The 19,705-nt window shown below is 40.4% G+C and overlaps 2 protein-coding genes across 2 annotated transcripts; one reads left to right on the top strand and one right to left on the bottom strand.

Moving 5' to 3' along the window:
• Positions 1–3,008: 3,008 nt before the first annotated feature.
• On the bottom strand, positions 3,009–5,710 carry LOC125804928 (piggyBac transposable element-derived protein 4-like). The gene is made up of 2 exons (XM_049484823.1): positions 5,550–5,710; positions 3,009–4,836 (listed from the first exon to the last, which is right to left on the bottom strand). The coding sequence occupies exons 1-2, from the start codon at positions 5,708–5,710 to the stop codon at positions 3,009–3,011; spliced, it is 1,989 nt and encodes a 662-aa protein (XP_049340780.1).
• Positions 5,711–10,347: 4,637 nt separating this feature from the next.
• LOC125804913 (uncharacterized) lies at positions 10,348–15,982 on the top strand. Its single transcript, XM_049484746.1, has 2 exons — positions 10,348–12,119; positions 15,541–15,982. The coding sequence occupies exon 1, from the start codon at positions 10,401–10,403 to the stop codon at positions 11,271–11,273; it is 873 nt and encodes a 290-aa protein (XP_049340703.1). The 5' UTR covers positions 10,348–10,400; the 3' UTR covers positions 11,274–12,119; positions 15,541–15,982.
• The last annotated feature ends 3,723 nt before the right edge of the window (positions 15,983–19,705 follow it).

The following is a 19,705-nucleotide window of genomic DNA, read 5'->3' as shown; positions in this document are numbered from 1 at the left end:
TACTACAGTTGGTATCAGTATCGAAGTCAAAATTTTGGTATCGTGACAACCCTATTGTAGTGGTTGTGTAATTGGGTCTATATATCTGTGGTGCTACAGAACTTGGCGAGCCAGCCAGGAGCAATAAAACTGGAAGCAGTGAGACCAAATAATTAGAACACACACCTAAAAACTTTATAAATAAGTTAAATAAAATCTAGATCTAAAATAGCACTCAAAGTGTATACTCACCATGGAAATTGTAGAACAGGAAGAAGTTAATGTTGCTAACTCAGTTCTTGTTAGTGGGTTAACTGAGACAGAAACAGATACAGAACTAACTGACTATTTAGAGCAGCATGGCTACATTGCAAGGGTACTGCGTATTGATAACCCCACGTCAGCCTTTCACAAAAATGCAATAGTGGAGTTTAAAAGTTCTTTAGCTCTCGGTACTCTCAAACCCTTACTGCCATATACTTACCGTAGTTCAAGGCAAAAAGATGTCTCCTACAAGATAACTGCTTTGGCAAGCGTATACGTGCCTTCAGCCACAAAAACTGATGCAAACTGGTTCCTAGCCGAATTCCAAAAGCTAGCAGCACAGAGCAGGAAGCCGTTAACAGAACTTCTACAAGAGCAACTCCTTCTGTGTCGTGAAACAATGGCATGTCAAGAAGACAACCAAACTGGCCGATTCCAAGACAGTTCCAGTTCATGGGAGGCAGAACCTACAAATCAAGTGTCTTCAGCTTATCCGCAGTCACCGACGAATGCTCAGAGCTTCCCAGCGATTAACTCAGAGAGACGATCTGAACATAATGTGGTGCTCACACGAGAGGAATTGAACCCACCTGCTATTCAACGCGTTGTTGTTGAACATGTTGTAAGGAGTGGAGAAACTGCAGCACATGCAAATGCCCCAGTAAGGCTTAGAGTCTTTTCAGGGAAGAAACCCCATCCTAATAATGAGGTTGACTATGAGACATGGAGAAACAATGTTGAACTACTGTTGCAAGACCCTGCAGTGTCAGACTTGTGTCGATCCAGAAGAGTTCTTGATAGTCTTTTGCCTCCAGCAGCTAATCTAGTAAAGCATCTGGGTCCACAGGCTACTCCAAGAGCTTATCTAGACCTACTTGACTCAGCTTTCGCCACTGTTGAAGACGGTGATGAGCTCTTCGCAAGATTTCTGAATACTCTACAGGATGCTGGTGAAAAGCCGTCCGAATACCTCCAAAGGCTCTACATTGTTTTAAGTAAAGTGATCAAACAAGGCAGTCTACCCACCAGTGAGAAGAACAGGCACCTGTTACGCCAGTTTTGTCGTGGATGTTGGGATAATGGGTTACTTGCTGACCTCCAGCTGGAGCAGAAGAAGAATAACCCACCCTCATTTTCTGAGCTATTGTTCCATCTTCGTATGGAAGAAGATAAGCACATTGCCAAAGAGATGAGAATGAAAAAGCATTTTGGTAATGCAAAGTTTCGTGCCAGCTCCCATGCAGTCAGGGCTGAGACTTATGTTAGCCAAGAAGAAGAAACCCTTAGTGCTGAGGTTGACAGCCTAAGAAAACAGGTCAAAGACTTGCAAGGGCAACTTAAAGTGTCAAAGCCAAAATGCCCTGAGTACTCAGAAGGTGCTATTTTAGAGCTGAGACAACAAGTAGCCCACCTGCAGAGTCAAGTTGCCAACATGATGGTTCCAGAGCCACAGAAACCCATTGCAGTGCTGTCTGAAATGAGAAACAAGAAAAGAGACAGAACAGTGACACAAGAAACACAGACCAGTGCTACCAAAGAGTCCAGTCAAAGGCCGAGACCATGGTACTGTTTCTGCTGTGGGGAAGACGGACATACTGCTGTATCCTGTCCAGCTGATCCCAACCCTTCCCTAGTGGCTGCTAAAAAGAAGCAGTTAACCCCTTTTCACAGTGGCCATAATATGGCATTTTGGCCTATTTTAAGGGTCCCCCTATTCAACTTAGAATATTTTTTAAAGGCACACTGCTCCCTCATAGTTAATGGCTCATATGAAAGTAGACACTTGGGTTCCAAAAATGGAACACTTTGTTTTCACTCTTGGGTATTTTTAATAACCTTTAATTGATAATGTATTTTGATAATTAAAAAAAAAAACCTGAAAAACGCCTATTTTTTTTACATAAACCTTCATATCTTAAAGGTAAATAATGGTATCAATTTGATTCTGCTCACACAGATGCACTCACTACTTGACCATAAGCAGCCAAAATTTTATTGAGCTAATTATGATGCTTACAGTTTTATTAATGATTTACCAAACAGTGCCAAAAACGTCTCCAAGTGTCCCAAACTGTATCCAAATGGCACAAATTCTCCAAATGGCCAAGAACTTCTCCATGTGGTCCCAAACCTTTCTAAATAACCCAAAACTCTCAAAAAAGTCACAAACCCTACCTAAATACCAGAACTTCAACAAATATATTAATGTCTCCAAATGCACCTTTCCAAATAATAATCACAGGAAAATAAATATAGCACAATATAGCATTTATATCACACACAATCACATTCAACACAATATCATCAACAAATTGTATTTCTTATACCAAGTTATGGTTTAGACTTACTTGTTTTATAAAAGTGAGAGCATTAGGTAGATGTTATAAATTGGACAGTTATAGGTATATGTTACAATATTTTTATTTTTGGTGGGAGGAGGGTGGTTGTGGGTGGAGTGAAAGATACCTTGCACAGTAAAAAATTGAAACACACAGAAATGTACTCTAAATTTGTTTTTATTAAAATTAGGACCAGAGCCCCGTTAGCCAGCACAGTCACAAATGTAGCACAGGCATGAAAAAGGTGCTGTTTCCGCCTCCTACGACGTGGACGTGGGGCTGGATTTTTAGGAGGCAAAAAACTATTTACAAAAAATCTGAACACTGAAGTGCAAAATCAGAACAAGTTAAAAATCTTAACAAGAAAAATCTGAACAGTCCAGAACAAAAAGATTAACAGCCTTCTCCTACGTATCACGGATATCACTAAGCTTTGCTGCCTTTTCTGTCATGCCATTCAGTGAAGCAGAGACGGTCTACAATTATGCAAAGAGGGACGTCACAAGACCTGCACTTGTAGATGGTCTTGGTGTACTTCTTCTTTTGCAGGCAAAGTACACAGTTTCTCCGTCCAGCTGATGCTTTGTCTCTTTTAGCAGCAAATGATGGATCTACTATTGGGACAGGATAGCATCCTCTCTCCCCTGCATCCCCTGGTGGCTGTAGAACTCCCTCTTCCTGCTCTAGCTCAGCAGCTCCTGATGCTCTGCGGCTTTCACTTCCAAGGTCAGCAAGCTGCAAGCACAGGGCTTCTCTGAAACCTTTCTGAGTGAGAGGTTTCTCCTCCTTGGCCAGACTTAGCTCTCGGTGAATGATGTAGCTGTTCACCACAGCAATGTCCACAAAATGAAGAAACAATTTCTTGTACCACTTCATTGTCTTTTGTGAGACACTGAAATACTTGATGAGAGCATCAGAAAGGTCGACTCCCCCCATGTACTTGTTATATGCCCTCACTGGTTCTGGAACAGGGATGGATTGCAGGGACCAGGTGCCATCTCTGCTTTTTACTCTACGCTGGACTGTTGCTCCGCAATATGCTTGGTGGTTAGTTGAGCAAACTGTCACCTCACGAGTGTCCATCCACTTAACATAGAGTAGTGGGCCTTCTCTGATCCACCTGATGTCACCTCTGCTGGCTTTCTTTGGGAGAGCATTTTCTTTGGTTTTGGGGAAGCCAATGCGATTCTCCCTGATGGTGCCACATGCCTCCAGTCTTCTGCTGTGTAGGTCACGGAAGAGAGTGGTGCTGGTGTAAAAGTTGTCAACATATATATGGTAACCTGTACCCAGAGAGGCGGCAGACAAAAGGTCCATCACAGAATCATAACTCAGGCCCTTTCCAGATGGTGACTGACACTTGCCTTGATAAACGTTGAAGCCGCAGGTGTAGCCATTTTTGGAATTAGCAAGGACAAAGAGCTTGAAACCCCACTTTGTTGGTTTGTCCTTCATGTATTGCTTGATTCCAATACGGGACTTTGTTGCGACCATACGCTCGTCAATGGCTAGGTTTTGATCTGGCTGGTAAAAAGCTTTGCAGGCAATCTTAATTTCATCCATGAGGGGCCTCAAACGAGCAAGACGATCATACCTGCTGGTGCCTCTTAGCCCATCATTCTTTAAATCCTCTTCAATGTCACTCATGTGCAGATTCCAGAATATGGCTTCAAATCTGCAACCAGCCATCACAGAAGCAGGGAATGGAAAGGTGTGGAGTCTGTCCTTCCTCCACAGGTCTCGTGCTGTAGACGGTTTTATCAGGCCACAGTAAATGATCAAACTTAGGAACTGGTACATTTCCAAGTCAGTCACAGGGTACCATGGTGTCTTCATTCCTTTTTCCTGCCTGTTTGCCGCATACTTGTTTGTATTCTGGCAGAGAGTTATGACTGTTGAGCCTCCCATGAATAACTGGAACAACTGAAGGGGTGTGTACTCTTGGTGGCTGTCCAGCTGTACTCCAGGATTTCTAACAGGTGTAAAGGGGTGAAGAACTGGCGTCACATCTGCTTCATCTTTACTGTTCCACCTTGTTACTTGTTCAGAACAGATTCTCCTCTGTCTTTTGGCAGGTCTTGAACCAGAAGAAGACAGCAAAGTAGTAGTGGGGGTTGTTGGTGTGGTGGTGGGGGCTGTAGGTGTGGTGGTGGGGGCTGTAGGTGTGGTGGTGGGGGTTGTTGGTGTGGTAGTGGGGGCTGTAGGTGTGGTGGTGGGGGGTGCAGGAGAATCCGAAGATGGAGCATGATCTTCCCTAAAATAAAATGAATGAAAAATAAATTAATACATTTAATGGATACAGTGCACTCCAAATGTTCAAAGTTACTTATAAAACATTTAATAAAATTTTTTGAAAAGTAGATATTTTAGTAACATGTAACATGAATCTCAGAACTAGTCATGAGTTTAGGTAAATACCAATATTCTCTATTTTAAAACAGATGTGTATTTTACACGCATATCTGGGAATATAAATCTTGCACATTATGACAATTTAACAAATTAGCTAACAGTAACATTAACAGTAACATGAATCTCAGAACTAGTCATGAGTTTAGGTAAATACCAATATTCTCTGTTTTAAAACAGATGTGTATTTTACACGCATATCTGGGAATATAAATCTTGCACATTATGACAATTTAACAAATTAGCTTTTTAAAACATTGAAAACAATAAAAATATTTTCATATAACATGCAAAAAATACAAGAGAAATAATGTAGGGAATCCGTAAAATGTGGAATCTGGCAATAGCACTAGGAATCAATAATGAGAGTTATTTTCCTTTCCACATCATAGCTAGCTAGTGTAAAACAGGACCATTTCAGTAATTCTTTGAATATATAATAAATCACTGAGATAGTAAGAAGCTCTAAATATTTATTAATTAGCTAACTTATTTATCACTTAATTACTTTTGGGTTCACTGAGTCCCTACTCAATAAATAAATGAATGTGTACTTACAGGTCAAGGACTGGATCCAGTCCTTGCTGAAATGCATGCTCCTCAGCTGAATCAAAAGAGTCTACTTCTGAAGAATTATTCTCAAATTCCTCCCCAGAATCACTCCGAAACAGCTCCTCCAAAACTTCTGACAAGTTGAAATTTTTTCTTGCAGTCGCCATCGCTCCTATCGCCTAACTCCTAACTCCTGGCAAAACGTGCGCACATTGCCGCTTGGCGCACCAAAACACAGCGAACACGCCCCCCAAAATACACACTGAAAACACTCCGGATTGACTAGAATCTACTTTGAAAGACTCATTTTCACATCAAAATGGCTTACAGATCAGATGACGTACTGAAGTACTTGCTGATTCGCCTATTCTGCCTGATTGACAGCGACCGTAATATCGTGCGTAAAAGGGAGGCCGTACCAGGCAGATTCTCTAGTCATGCGCAAAATACGGAGATGTGGGCGGATACGCGCAGCGATAACTCGGGCTCTGAATGGTCTATTGTGGCAGACCATGGCATATATGAAAGCTGAAAGTGTCTACTATTGGACGATAGGGATGTCAATCAAAGTGGATAGACTCTCTAGAACTGACGGGCAACTTGGTTGATAAAAGTCCTCCCGCTCTGTGGGTAATTCCTAAAAAACAAAGCGTGCTGATTAAAAATACTCTGATGGATTTTGAAGAGGACATATGTGGCTAAATGGAAAGCTGTATATTTTTTTTATTTCCTAACCCTGATGGAGTATATGTCGATAGGTAAGTTCAGAATTTAAATAATCCATTAAAAAGTAGTTTTTCTTCATTTTGGGTGAGTAAGCTGTTTAACATGTATAAAGCGGTTTTATTCGGGTTTAAACTGTATTTTGTAATTGCTGCAGGTGTTTATGATTTTTTAAGGTGATAAAAGTTAAAGTTAAGTTAATTGTTTTGGTTCTGTAGTGAGAGCTCTGTGTGAGGCGCCTCTTTGTGTGTGCTCCAGCATGTATCACCCCTCCCCCCTCTACCCCTCCTCCCGTCTCACTGCCTGCACTCACACACACACCGCTGCACAGACACACAGTGAAGGCTGTCCCCCGTCATATCAGAGCGTTTTTACGGCAATAACATTGTTTATTTGTTTACAATTAATCAAAATGTCCGCCGAGTCGATTTCCATTCCGCCGGCGGAATGGCCACTAGGGGGACTGCGGAAAGAGGTTAATTGAGAAGCAGCATGCTTGGGACCGTGAACACAATACAGTGAACCAGACAATCTCACAGAGAACTAAGAACCCTAATGTTACCAGGGCCAGTGTAAACAACCAAACTACTCAGACCAAAACATATGGTAACCTACCCAGAGGTCTAGTAGGGACCAAGTGTATTTCTGAAGTGGTCATCGATGGACAGAAATACAACTGCTTGCTTGACACAGGGTCACAGGTGACAACTGTTTCCAAATCATTTCATGAGACACATCAACCAACCCTGAGCTGTAAACCTATTGGTGATCTACTAGAAGTAGAAGCAGCTAATGGACAGCCCGTTCCATATTCAGGTTATGTAGAATTGAACATCACTTTTCCAAAAGAGTTTCTAGGTACAGCTGTGGAAGTTCCTACCTTAGCATTAGTTGTTGCAGACATCAGTGAAGCAGCACGACCCACCTTGCTGATAGGAACCAATACTTTGGATGTCCTGTATGAGAAACATTTTGAGAAGAATCAGTTGAAACATCAGTCACCACATCATGGCTATAAAATGGTCCTGAAAACACTAGAAATGAGACATAAGCAAACTGAAAACTGCACAGTAGGCACAGTAAGGCTTCATAGTGATTCACCCAAAGTCGTCCCAGCAGGCCAGTGCTCTATTTTAGAAGGATCCGTGAACCACAGAGGTGCTGACCGATGGGTTGTTCTGGAGTCACCCTCAACAGCTTCTCTTCCTGGTGGTCTCATTGTGACCAACAGCCTGATTACTCTACCTGACAAGTTTCACGCTAAGCTGCCTGTGGTACTGAGGAACGAGACAGACCATGATATCACCCTAACCCCTAATCGAGTCCTTGCTGAATTGCATGCACTGCAACAAATCCTGCCCAGTGATGCATTGAATAAAACTCCATTGACACCTCACCTATGACAGCTTCTGTCATAGATGCAAGTATCAAGTTTGACTTTGCTGATTCACCTGTCCCAGCTGAGTGGAGAGAAAGGATAGAGTGCAAACTGAGAGCTATGCCTGAAGTCTTTGCTCACCATGACCTGGACTTTGGACACACAAACCAAGTGAAACATCGCATCAAGTTGTCTGATGAAACTCCTTTCAAACAGCGAGCTAGACCAATACATCCTCAGGACTTTGATGCAGTAAAAAGACATCTAGAAGAGTTGTTAGAGTCTGGAGTAATCAGAGAGTCTGAATCCTCCTTTTCATCCCCTATTGTTGTAGTCAGGAAGAAGAACGGTGAAGTAAGACTCTGTGTAGATTACCGGAAACTCAATCTGCAAACTGTGAAAGATGCATATGCCCTACCTCATTTGGAGGAAACCTTTTCTGTGTTGACAGGATCCAAATGGTTCTCAAAGATGCATATGCCCTACCTCATTTGGAGGAAACCTTTTCTGTGTTGACAGGATCCAAATGGTTCTCAGTTCTTGATCTGAAGTCAGGGTATTATCAGATTGAGCTAGAAGAAGCAGATAAACATAAAACAGCTTTTGTATGCCCACTTGGATTCTGGGAATGGAATCGTATGCCGCAGGGGATCACTAACGCCCCAAGTACATTTCAAAGACTCATGGAGAAGTGTATGTCAGACCTCAACCTCCGAGAAGTCATTGTCTTTCTGGACGACCTCATTATCTTCTCAGAAACCTTAGAGCAGCATGAGGAGCGCCTTTTCAAAGTCCTCCAACGACTCAAGGAGTATGGTCTCAAGCTATCCCCTGAGAAATGTAAATTTTTCCAGAAGTCCGTCCGATACCTTGGACACATTGTATCCAGTGATGGAGTGAAAACTGACCCAGAGAAAATTGCAGTCCTGAAGAACTGGCCGAGTCCCAAGAACCTCAAAGAACTCCGTTCCTTTTTAGGATTTGCAGGGTACTATCGAAGGTTCATCAGAGACTTCTCGAAGATAGTCAAACCCCTGAATGAGCTAACTGCTGGATATGCTCCTAAGAGGAAAGGATGCAAGCTGACCAAAAGTCAGAACCAGTACTACAAGCCAAAATAACTGTTTGGAGACCGCTGGACGGAAAACTGTCAGGAAGCTTTTGACACTGTCATCGCTAAACTCACTTCAGCCCCTGTCCTGGGATTTGCCAACCCCAGTCTGCCATACATCTTGCACACCGACGCCAGCACCATTGGCCTTGGAGCTGCCTTATACCAGGAGCAGGACGGGCATCAACGTGTAATAGCATATGCCAGTCGTGGTCTTTCAAAAAGTGAAGCGCGATACCCAGCGCATAAGCTTGAATTCTTGGCCCTCAAGTGGGCTGTAACAGACAAATTTTCTGACTATCTATATGGCAATTCGTTCACAGTGATAACTGACAGCAATCCTCTGACATACATCCTCACTTCAGCGAAGTTGGATGCTGCAAGCTACAGGTGGTTGTCAGCATTGTCAACATTTTCCTTTAAGTTGCAATATAGACCTGGAAAACATAACCTCGATGCAGATGCCCTCTCACGACATCCCATGAATACTAAAATTGATGACCCTTCTTCTCAGAAAGAACAAGACCGAATCAGACAGTTTACGCTGCAACACTTACCAGAGCTTACCACTAATGCAGAAGCGAGCACAGAAGTGGTCCAGGCAATCTGCGAAGCTCGGTTAGTATGCCAGCCATCCTCGAGTGCATCAGAAGTCGAACCCATTCCCTTAGTCGGATCCCTGTCTACTCATCCTGATTCTTTACCTGACGCTTTCGTGTTGGGCGAACACTTTGAAGGGTTTCCAGTCATCCCAATGATAACTGAAGTTGAGTTACAACAGAAACAGAGGTCAGACCCTGTTATCAGAGAAGTAATCTCATCATTTGAAAGGGGAGAGGTGCCAACCCCATCTGCAAGAAGGGAGATACCAAAATTTTCTCTGATGTGCCGAGAGTGGAATCGGTTACAAATGAAGGACGGAATTTTGTACAGGAGAAGACAACTAGGGCAAGATGTCAGTTTTCAGCTAGTTCTACCAGAAGAACTAAGAGAGATGGTAATGAAGAGCCTCCATGATGACATGGGCCACCTAGGGTTGGAGCGTACCCTAGATCTTTTAAGAGCACGCTTTTATTGGCCCCAAATGGCATCAGATGTGGAGAGGAAGCTAAAGACATGCAGTCGCTGTGTACTCAGGAAAGCACCAGCTGAAAGAGCCGCACCATTAGTTAACATCAAAGCAACAAGACCCCTAGAATTGGTGTGTATGGACTTCCCGTCATTAGAACCAGATCGCAGCAACACCAAAGACATCCTGGTGATCACAGATTATTTCACCAAATATGCTGTGGCAATACCTACTCCCAATCAGAAGGCCAGGACTGTGGCGAAGTGCTTATGGGAGAACTTCATAATCCATTATGGTGTTCCTGAAAAGCTGCACAGTGACCAAGGTCCTGACTTTGAGTCCAAAACGATCAAGGGGCTGTGTGAAGTCATGGGAATTCATAAAGTAAGGACTACACCATATCATCCACGTGGTAATCCGGTGGAACGATTCAATTGGACACTACTGAGCATGATTGGGACTTTGCAAGAGAAAGAGAAGTCGTGTTGGCGAGATTTTGATAAGTAGTACATGTACATAGTACATGCTTATAACTGTACGAAGCATGACAGTACAGGGTTTATCCCTTACGAACTTATGTTCGGAAGGAAACCGAGACTGCTAATCGACCTCGCTTTCAACATCTCTGTGAACAAGCAACATGAGAAGACTCACTCTCAGTATGTGAGCCATCTGAGAAATCAACTGGAAGAGAGCTATAGATTGGCTACCGAGAATGCTGCAAAATCTGCTGAAAGAAACAAGGCACGATTTGACAAAAGAGTCACTGAATCAACCCTAGAGAAGGGTGATCGTGTGTTAGTGAGGAATGTGAAACTGAGGGGAAAACATAAATTGTCAGATAAATGGGAATCTGTTGTGTATGTTGTGGGCAGAGCAGGAGAACTCCCAATGTACACAGTAAAGCCTGAGAACAAGGCTGGGCCCCTACGTACATTGCACAGAGATTTGCTCCGACTGTGCAACTTCCTATCACCAGAAGAAGCTGACCTTCCTATTTCTAAGGTTAAGAGACCAAGAACAAGGCAGATGCCACCCAAAGAGAATTCAGAAGAGTCTGATTCTAACTCTGAATCTGATGACTACCCAATCTACTATTCTTCAGTTCCCTTAAGGCTTGAACCAGTGGAAATTGTTCAGATCCATGAGGATGAAAGAATACCAGTTGACTCTAACTTCAGAATCCAGCATGAACCAGCTGTAAAGAACCCGTCTGCTGAACCTGAGATACCTGAAAGAGAAAGCTTACCTGAGAAGATCCCTGTAAAAGAAAACCTACCTGAAAGATTAGCAGAAAATGAATACTTACCTACAGACCATGTTGATGATCCAGCTCTAAATTCTGAAATGCTGCATTCTGCTACACCTGCTGAAGAGGTACCAGAAATGCAGAACACCTACAGCCTTCCACAGAGGAATCTGAGGATGAAGAAACTCCAGCATCAGTGAGACGCTCCACAAGACACAGAGCAAAAGCCAAGAGACTAACCTATCCAGAGCTAGGCAATCCTCTGATATCCATTGTCCAGTCCCTATTCCAAGGTATGACGACTGCCCTCACTCAGTCTCTTATAGAAGCTGCCTCTATGGAATATGCCAATCCTGCTGTGAGACATCCCCCTAGTCCAATGCACAGGGACGTGCATGCAGTTAAAGACGGGAGGGTGTAACCCAGGTCTTAAATGGGTCACAAAGACATCAATTAGATAACTGCAGAAAGTAAATAATGAATATATATATTTATTTATTATAATTTTTATTTATTCTGAAACAGTATAAATTAATTAATAGAAAAAGAAACTCCCAAGAAGTGTTTTAAAATGAAAAGGAAATCGGTTTTATTTATTTTAGATAATAAATAAAATAAAAACTTTTAGGCGCTAAACAGCAGCCAATCAGTTCTTCAGATGATCCAAGGTGCAAAACAGCAGCCAATCATAATAATCCTTTAAGGGACAGAGGCGGAGCCTGTTGGTTAGTGGACGTCAATCCCTGGCTGTTTTAACCCAGAAAGTTCTGCGGGAGAAGAGAGACAGGTCATGTAAGAAGTTCTCAGTTCAAAGTATTATAAAAATACTAGAAAACGCTAGAATTCAGTGCTGTAGATAGTGAGTAAATCACTACCAAGCTGACCGCTGTTAGATTTGAGGCTGCAGAGTGGAGGAAGGGAGAGAGGCTCACTTATTGTGCCTCGTGAAACTTTGCCAGTTACACGCTCCGGTAATCTCCAGGTGGAGGTAGAACCTGGTGTCCATGTGCCCTGGGGTGGTGTGTGAAAACCCTGGATAGGATTCGGTGAGTTTAGAATATGTTTATAAATGTTTTCTGACCAGAATTGTCGAATAAATAGAGAAATAAAATAGCGCTAATTAGCCTAGCGGCTAACGTGTTTGTTATGCTAAGCTAGCGCATTAAATCTAACCTGTGCTAAGCTAATACTAAGCTAATTTAGCCTGCGCTAAGCTAACGCTAAGGTAATTTAGCCTATGCTAAGCTAATGTGTTGAATTGAGCCTATTATCTATGCTAAGATAATGCTAAGCTAACATATTGAATTTAGCTTATTAAGCCTATGCTAAGCTAACCCTCGTGTATATATTACAAGCCTGAGGCTATGCTAACGCTGCTGGTTGAGTTGTGAGATGAGTTTATCCACACTGCAAAAAACGATTCTTGAGCCCAGTAAACTTTGCTCATTAATATGAGAAGATTTTACCTAAAATTATACTTTTTGAACTATGCTTAATTAAAACAGTATGTACAACCCAATATTTTGTGTGTTTATTTTGTTTAGAAATTTGGAGAAATATTGCATGAATATTTGAGTAAAATCAACATGATTTGAGCCCAGTGATGTTTGCTCATTATAATGAGAAGATTTTACCTAAAATTATACTTTTCGAACTTTGCTTAATTACAAAAATAAGTACAACCCAATAGTTTTAGTGTGTATTATGTTAAGATTTTGTTACGCCTAACTAAATATTTTAAGGCTGCTTGGGAGACCACGAGGCACTGATACAAGTACTTATCTCCACTGATGAAGAACTTTTGGAAGGCAGCGAGCATGGACTGCATGGGTAAGAGCACAGTGACTGATTATTTTTGAGATATTTACAGTTGTGAGTTATCTGTGTAGTTTAAGTTGGTTTTAGAAACACGGTGCTTCAGTGAACTGTGTTGGCCTGCAGCTATAGGCAAGCATCAAACCGAAAGAAAGGGCAAATGTAGCTAGCTAGCACGTAGGCTAACCACCCGGGTGGCTATTCCGGCACTGGGCGCGTACAAACCGGGCTGGGCCGTCATGCTAACACCGCATTAGCGACCCCGGTGAGTAGACCAGAGTCGGTCTAGCTGGCTTAATCAACTTATTTTTAGCGTGCCGTAATGCTAACACCGCGTTAGCGTGCTGTAATGCTAACACAGCGTTAGCGTGCTATAATGCTAACACCACGTTAGCGTGCTGTAATGCTAACACAGCGTTAGCATGCTATAATGCTTACACCGCGTTAGCGTGCACCGCATTAGAGACCCCGGTGAGTAACGCCAGACCAGAGTCGGTCTAGCTGGCTAATCAAAGTATTGTTCGCGTGCTATAAGGCTAACGCATGTTAGCTACAATGATTGGCCACTTCAACCCCTTTTTACATTCTCCTTTTCACTGAGCAGCTTGGTGCACTTAGTTCTATAATTATCAGTGTTGGGAATAACAGCGTTATAAGTAACGGCGTTAGGTAACGACGTCATTTTGTCAGTAACGGGATAAAATAATTAATTACTTTTCCTTTCGTTACAACGCCGTTGACGTTACTGGTGATTAAAAGCAGTGCGTTACTATATAATGATATAATAACAGTAATTCGAGCGGACCCCTGCCCAGGCTAGTGAGTAGTAACAGGTGTTTCACCATGAACTGTGACCTATAGAGATCTGTGACTCCAGGTCTAAACAGGTGACAGTTCTCGGTGTAACACCTGTTGAACTTGACACGCTCTTAACACGCCCTGGCCCGACGGCGGGCCAGATAAATATAATAATTAATATCTGTCTGTGTTTATGAATACTCAATATATCAATGACAGCCTGCTGACTCTCAGGATTACGGAGCTGCAAACCGTTTTACTGTCGGATGTACGGTTCCTGAATAAGAGTGCGTTAGACGGTTCAGTCTGTGAACACGCTCTTTGATCCGCCTGGGGTTACTACAGGACACCCTTCACACGCAAACAGAGAATATCAGCGCGTACCTCAGAGTCCGGGCTTCAGAACCCCTCCAAACATCACAACATCCATCAGTCCAGTCTCCAGTAATCCTCATATCCGAGCACTGCTTTTAGAAAAAAATATTATCAACTTTAACGGTTTATTTTAGGAGTTTCTCTTTGTTCTACAGCGATAAACTGCGCATGCGCGTTTCCATGGGCTTCAGCCTGAGAAAAAAAAGAGGTCTGGGCTCAGCCAATCAGGTGGCGAGTTATGCGGGACAGAGGTGGTAGCCAATCAGAGCCAGTGTTTTTACACGTGTGCCGAAGCACACCTGTGACACTCTCTGTAACTGTTTACTTTTTGCTTTTGCTTTTTTTTTATATATAAAAAAATGTTTTTTTAAAGGATTTTATTCTGCTCTATTCTGATGTGCAATAAATATAAAAAGTTATGTACAAACACCTTTCTGATCTACTTATTTCAACTGACTGTAAAAATGCTTTTTTTTTCAGTAATTGGCCTGCAGGTTAGTGAGACAAAGGGATAAAATATTATTTTTGTTTCTACACTGTTTTACAGAGTTTTTGCAGATGAGCATAAAACACATGTATTTCTATAATTACAGACTGTTTGTTAAAAAAAATAAATGGAGTTCATTTGAAATGGTCTAAGACTTTTTTTTAACTGCTTTTAAATATTTAATGTTCAGCTGCTCAACCTGCTGTCTTGCTCATGTTCATCTTACAATATTAAGTTAAGTTAATATTAAGTTTATTCACTGGACAAAGACATTTTTTTATGTGAAGGCGTAAAGTGATTATTTTTGTACTGTCAGTATTAAGACTTTTTGAAAAAAGGACAAAAAAACTTTTCTTAGTTTTATTTAAGAATATGGTGCAACATTTTTGCAAACGTATTATTAAGTATTGCCAGTTTAAGATTTTTGTTAAAAATGAGTAAAAAAATATTTGTTGGTTCTACGTAAAAATATGGTGCAACATTTTTGCAACCTTATTATTAAGTAATGTCAGTTTAAGATTTTAGTTAAAAATGACTAAAAAATATTTGTTGGTTCTACGTAAAAATATGGTGCAACATTTTTGCAACCTTATTTTTAAGTAATTTCACTGTAATTTTTTTTTGTAAAAATGACGAAAAATGTTTCTATGGGTTTACGTAAAAACATAGTGCAACATTTTTGCAAGCAAATTATTAAGTAATATCAGTTTAATATTTTAATTAAAAGTTATCAAAAAAGATTTGTGGGTAACACTTAAAAACAAGCTTGCAAAAACGTTGCACTATATTTTTAAGTAAAACCAGCACATCATTTTTTACAGTGCACTTAAATGTAATTTTATGGAAAGGTGGAGATTTATTAAGCTGTATTTTGGATGTTTAAGCCCTGTTTGAATGTAATACTGTTAAAAGTAATGTTTATTTTGCTGAGTTCGGTTATGTAAGTGTACTTAAAGTTATGTGAATACTCAGACACTGTTTTATGTAAACAGGCCAGTTTTTTTGTTGGGTGGAATGGATTGGATGATCTTCCCGAACACTCCTCGTGTCGTTCAGCTGCACACGGCCGGTGCAGTGCGCGGTGCTAGGATGGCGAGCCAAGCCCGAGGACCCAAGTGACTTCATTACACTTCATTCACATTTTTCAAACACTTGATAGTGAACATTAAAGAAAATTCGTGGATTGTTTATTTTTTTTGAAAGAAAAGGACACTCTTGAATACAAAGATACTGAAAAGGTTAAACTTTAATTGGTTGGATTACTGTTATTTAATTTTGATAATTTCTAAGTGGTTTTGATATTCATTTATTGTTTCTGCTACAGAGAATTGTTATTTTTTATTTTTTTGTTGATTGTTAAAGGGTATACTATTGGTGTAAAATAACCTAGAGGTTTAATTGGATAACACTAATTATAACAATACTTACCTTTAATTAATAATTCATCAGACATAGAAGGAAGAAATAATTAATTAGTTATAAAATACCTATAAATAGATTAAAATAATAAAAATACTTACCTTAACTGCATAAATACATCTAAAATAAAGAACACCGGTGATTAGTATGGAGAAATAATAGTAATTAGTATAATATTAAATATACAGAGTGAAATACAAAGGGAATACTTACCATTTTTTTGTATTGGTGACCAAGGTTATTGAAGGTTGTTTGAATTTCTTTTGGAAAACCAGTAACTGTGAATTGTTTGTTTATTTATTTACAGAATTTATTTTTGTTAGTGTTTTCTTTACCTACTGGTATTGATTCTGACATTTTAATACATGTTATTGCTGCACAAATTCTGGTCTCATTTCTTCCATGTGTATTGCTCCTAGAGCGAACCTAACTGGTCCTAGAGTTATCCTAATTATTTTTTCAAGTAACACTCATTGTAGTGGTTGTGTAATTGGGTCTATATATCTGTGGTGCTACACTAGCATGTCTGCTACTCAGTTGTGACTGACTGCAGTTCTTACTGGCATGTGTAGCGTGACTGTCTTAGCCAGGAGAGACTAGATCACTTTAGCTAAACTTGCTAACCTAGCTAGTTATCTCATGTACTCTCTGCCTTTATATCCCAGCTGCACACAGACCACTGATATGAATGCTCATCCCTACTAAGCTAACCTAGTGTTAGTGATTAACTACCGGTTGTGATAATTTACCTGGCTTAAATAGCTAACCTGTACAGAAGAAAAGTAGCCAGCTTGGCGTCTGTTTTGTAGTCTTTCCGAGCTGGAAGTCTTCTCCTTTCCGGTGGTAAAATTAATGTTGAAGAATGAGCAGCAGGTGGAGTAAGAAGCCTTGCCCACACAGATGTCCGTGATGTATCGCACAGATCTACTAAGAAAATACTGCATGAAGCTCTGCTGACAAGAGATGACAGTGCTTGAAATCTTTGTATTCACTACAGAAAATATTATGCTTAATGGGTTGTCCTTTAACAAGAACAAAATTGTGATGTACTAGATGACTGGGTAAGAAAATCTCCAAAATATCGGGCAGGTGTTACCGAATGTTAGTCCTGGTGCCAGATATCACATACCTTCAGAGGTCTTGTGGAGCGCAAGGTTGTCATAGTTGGGATACCTCAAATATCTACAATACATACTCAGAATCGATTTGTTTTTAAGTGCGGTTATGGATGGAATTATTACCCTACAGTGCTAGCTTGCTGTTACAATTGGTTATTCTGCTTGGCTTAGCTTTAGCTCTCCATTTGAGTGTAAAGTAAATAAATTTGGTGAAATGCATTGATTTTTATTGGTTATTTGGAAAGTTCATGAGGTACACATTGTTTGACTTGTTGTTTTTCTTCTACATCTGAAGTGGATTTACATTCTGTCATGCTCTCCCGCTATTTTCTGCACAGACTTAATAGACTACACTTTTAATGTTACACCTCTTACTCAGGACTCACATGTTCATCATCAACCAATTAGAAACTATTCTCTAGATCCATGTCACCTAAGTTTTAGGTTGTAATGGTTCATGGCTGTAATGAACTCTGTGTATATATACCCCTTTATTTTGTGTCTATCTTTGCAAAGTATTGCCAACACTCCTGTTGTTACATAGTTTTTCTTTTTTTGTGGTTGTCTTGTTTGCCTACTGGTACTTGTCTGATCTCTGCTTGCATTTTGTTTACTCTTGTCGTTTGTCCCTTTTAGTTTATTCACTTTTTTTTAGCATTGCTGCTTTAAATTAGGCCAGCTTAATTTTCACTGTTTTTGCATCTGCTCTGCTCATGTCTGCTTTGTTCTTTCTCAGCTTGTTACACTGTATGTCACCTGGTTTGCTTTTGATGTTTAACAGCCTTTTATTTAAGTGAGTGTGAGACCAGTCTCTTTAGCATCAGATGAGCCTGGTGGATTTAATAATATTAATAAAAAATAACCCAGAGAAACTTTCTCATTTATTTGAGTTTCTTTTTGCGATTCTTTCAATTAGGCTTGTTCTATTAACGTCACATTACTCAGAGAAAGACCCGTCTCCCAGCTCGTCCATGACTAAATAAAAGGAAAAATTGGATAAAAATAAAAAAAAGAAATTAAATAAAGTCCGGATCTCAAGAGCTTTCTGATGTTAACTTAAGGCAGAATAAGAAAGAGAGGCTGTTCATCTATTCAGCCGTTCATCTGGAGACAAACCTGGAGAGACTTCCATTTTCATACACTCTGGGAGTTTTGAGTATCGAGGTAGCGAAACATCAGAATCAACTTAATTGAGCTTCATCAACGTTTAATGTGCAAACCCATCACAAAATGAAGCTTACTAATGCAGTTTCCAGACTGGTGCTTAAAATTCCCTTTGCAGAGCGAGGAAATTTTCGTTCCTTCTGCCAGCATGCATGAAATTGGCTGATTTTTATTCCCTCTCCTTGTCAGACCTGTTCCCTCGTCGATTTCCGATGCCCTTTGAGATGACGCATTGACTTCATACCTGAAAAAGAGCTGAAAATGCGTGTTCTGCTTTTTGTTTTATTCTTTTTTATTTTCTTTGCATGTTCTCAGAGATTAGGCCCCATAAAGTTGTACAGGGATGGGAATGTAGTTGATGGCTTTTGATGCCAGTAATTAGGCATTAAAATATTTTTTATGCATTCTCGCTGTGTGATTAAATTGGTCTCCTATGCCTGGACACAGCTGTGTGTTGTGGGTAGTTAAGGACACAGTATAAGTAAAGAGAGAGTGAAATTTTAGTCATTTGTGTTAGTCAGAGTAGTGTGTTTGAGAGACGTTGCTAATGAGAAGACCAAACAACTGGTTCAACTAACACTGGACGTTTTTTATAAAGCTCAGTCCAGCATTTGTCAGAATCTTGCTTAGGCTCGATGAGGAGATCTGCACAAGCACTGTAGCCATACCAAAACCTTTTTGTGCATTTTGTGCATTACAAACTAATCATAGGGTTTTTGACAGATTTTATCAGTGATGTAAAATGATGAAATGGTAATTAGATCTTTGGTTTAGAGTATTTTGGTCTCTCCCCATTCAAACATGGAAAGCAGGTCTTGTATGAATGTATATAACTGCACGATAGATCTACAGTATAATGAAGCCTGCAAGTGAACAGACTTTCCTTTAAAGACTTTGGTATGAGTAACTGGTTCCAGCTCCTCAAATCTTTGATTCATGGATGATTTTATGGGTATATTTATACTGTAACACTTTCACTGAAGTCTTGTATATTTCTGAGAAAAGTAATTTACATTCTCCTTCAGTTCCACTCCTTCACATTTAGCTCTTAATTACTTTTTAATGTTCACTCTGCTGTGTGGAGTTCAGCTCTTGGATGGCTTTTTTTACTCATATATCTCTGTCTTTATTTTAGATCTGAAGTTTGCTGTACTTTTCTTGTCTCAATTAAAAAAAATGTCTTGGCTAAGGGTGCTTTCACATCTAACATGCTTGATCTGGGCCTTAATCCAGACCAAAGGTCCAAAATTTAGCCCAACCACAATTTAGCACAATTTAGTTCATTTGGACACTTGGTGCGGTTTGTTTGGGCAGGTGTGAACACACTAATCACACTCAGGTTTGGACCAAAACAACAGCACTTAGGAGTCCCAAGAGAAAGTGGTCTCTGCCTGGTTCCAAATGAACTCCAGAACGGTTTGTTTCAGATAAGAATATGATCCAACCTCAATCCGGA

The sequence above is a fragment of the Astyanax mexicanus genome, chromosome 11 (assembly GCF_023375975.1).
Source record: "Astyanax mexicanus isolate ESR-SI-001 chromosome 11, AstMex3_surface, whole genome shotgun sequence".
NCBI lineage: Eukaryota > Metazoa > Chordata > Actinopteri > Characiformes > Acestrorhamphidae > Astyanax > Astyanax mexicanus.
The sequence above is the reverse complement of the archived record's forward strand: the minus strand, read 5'-3'. Positions and strand labels throughout refer to the sequence as shown.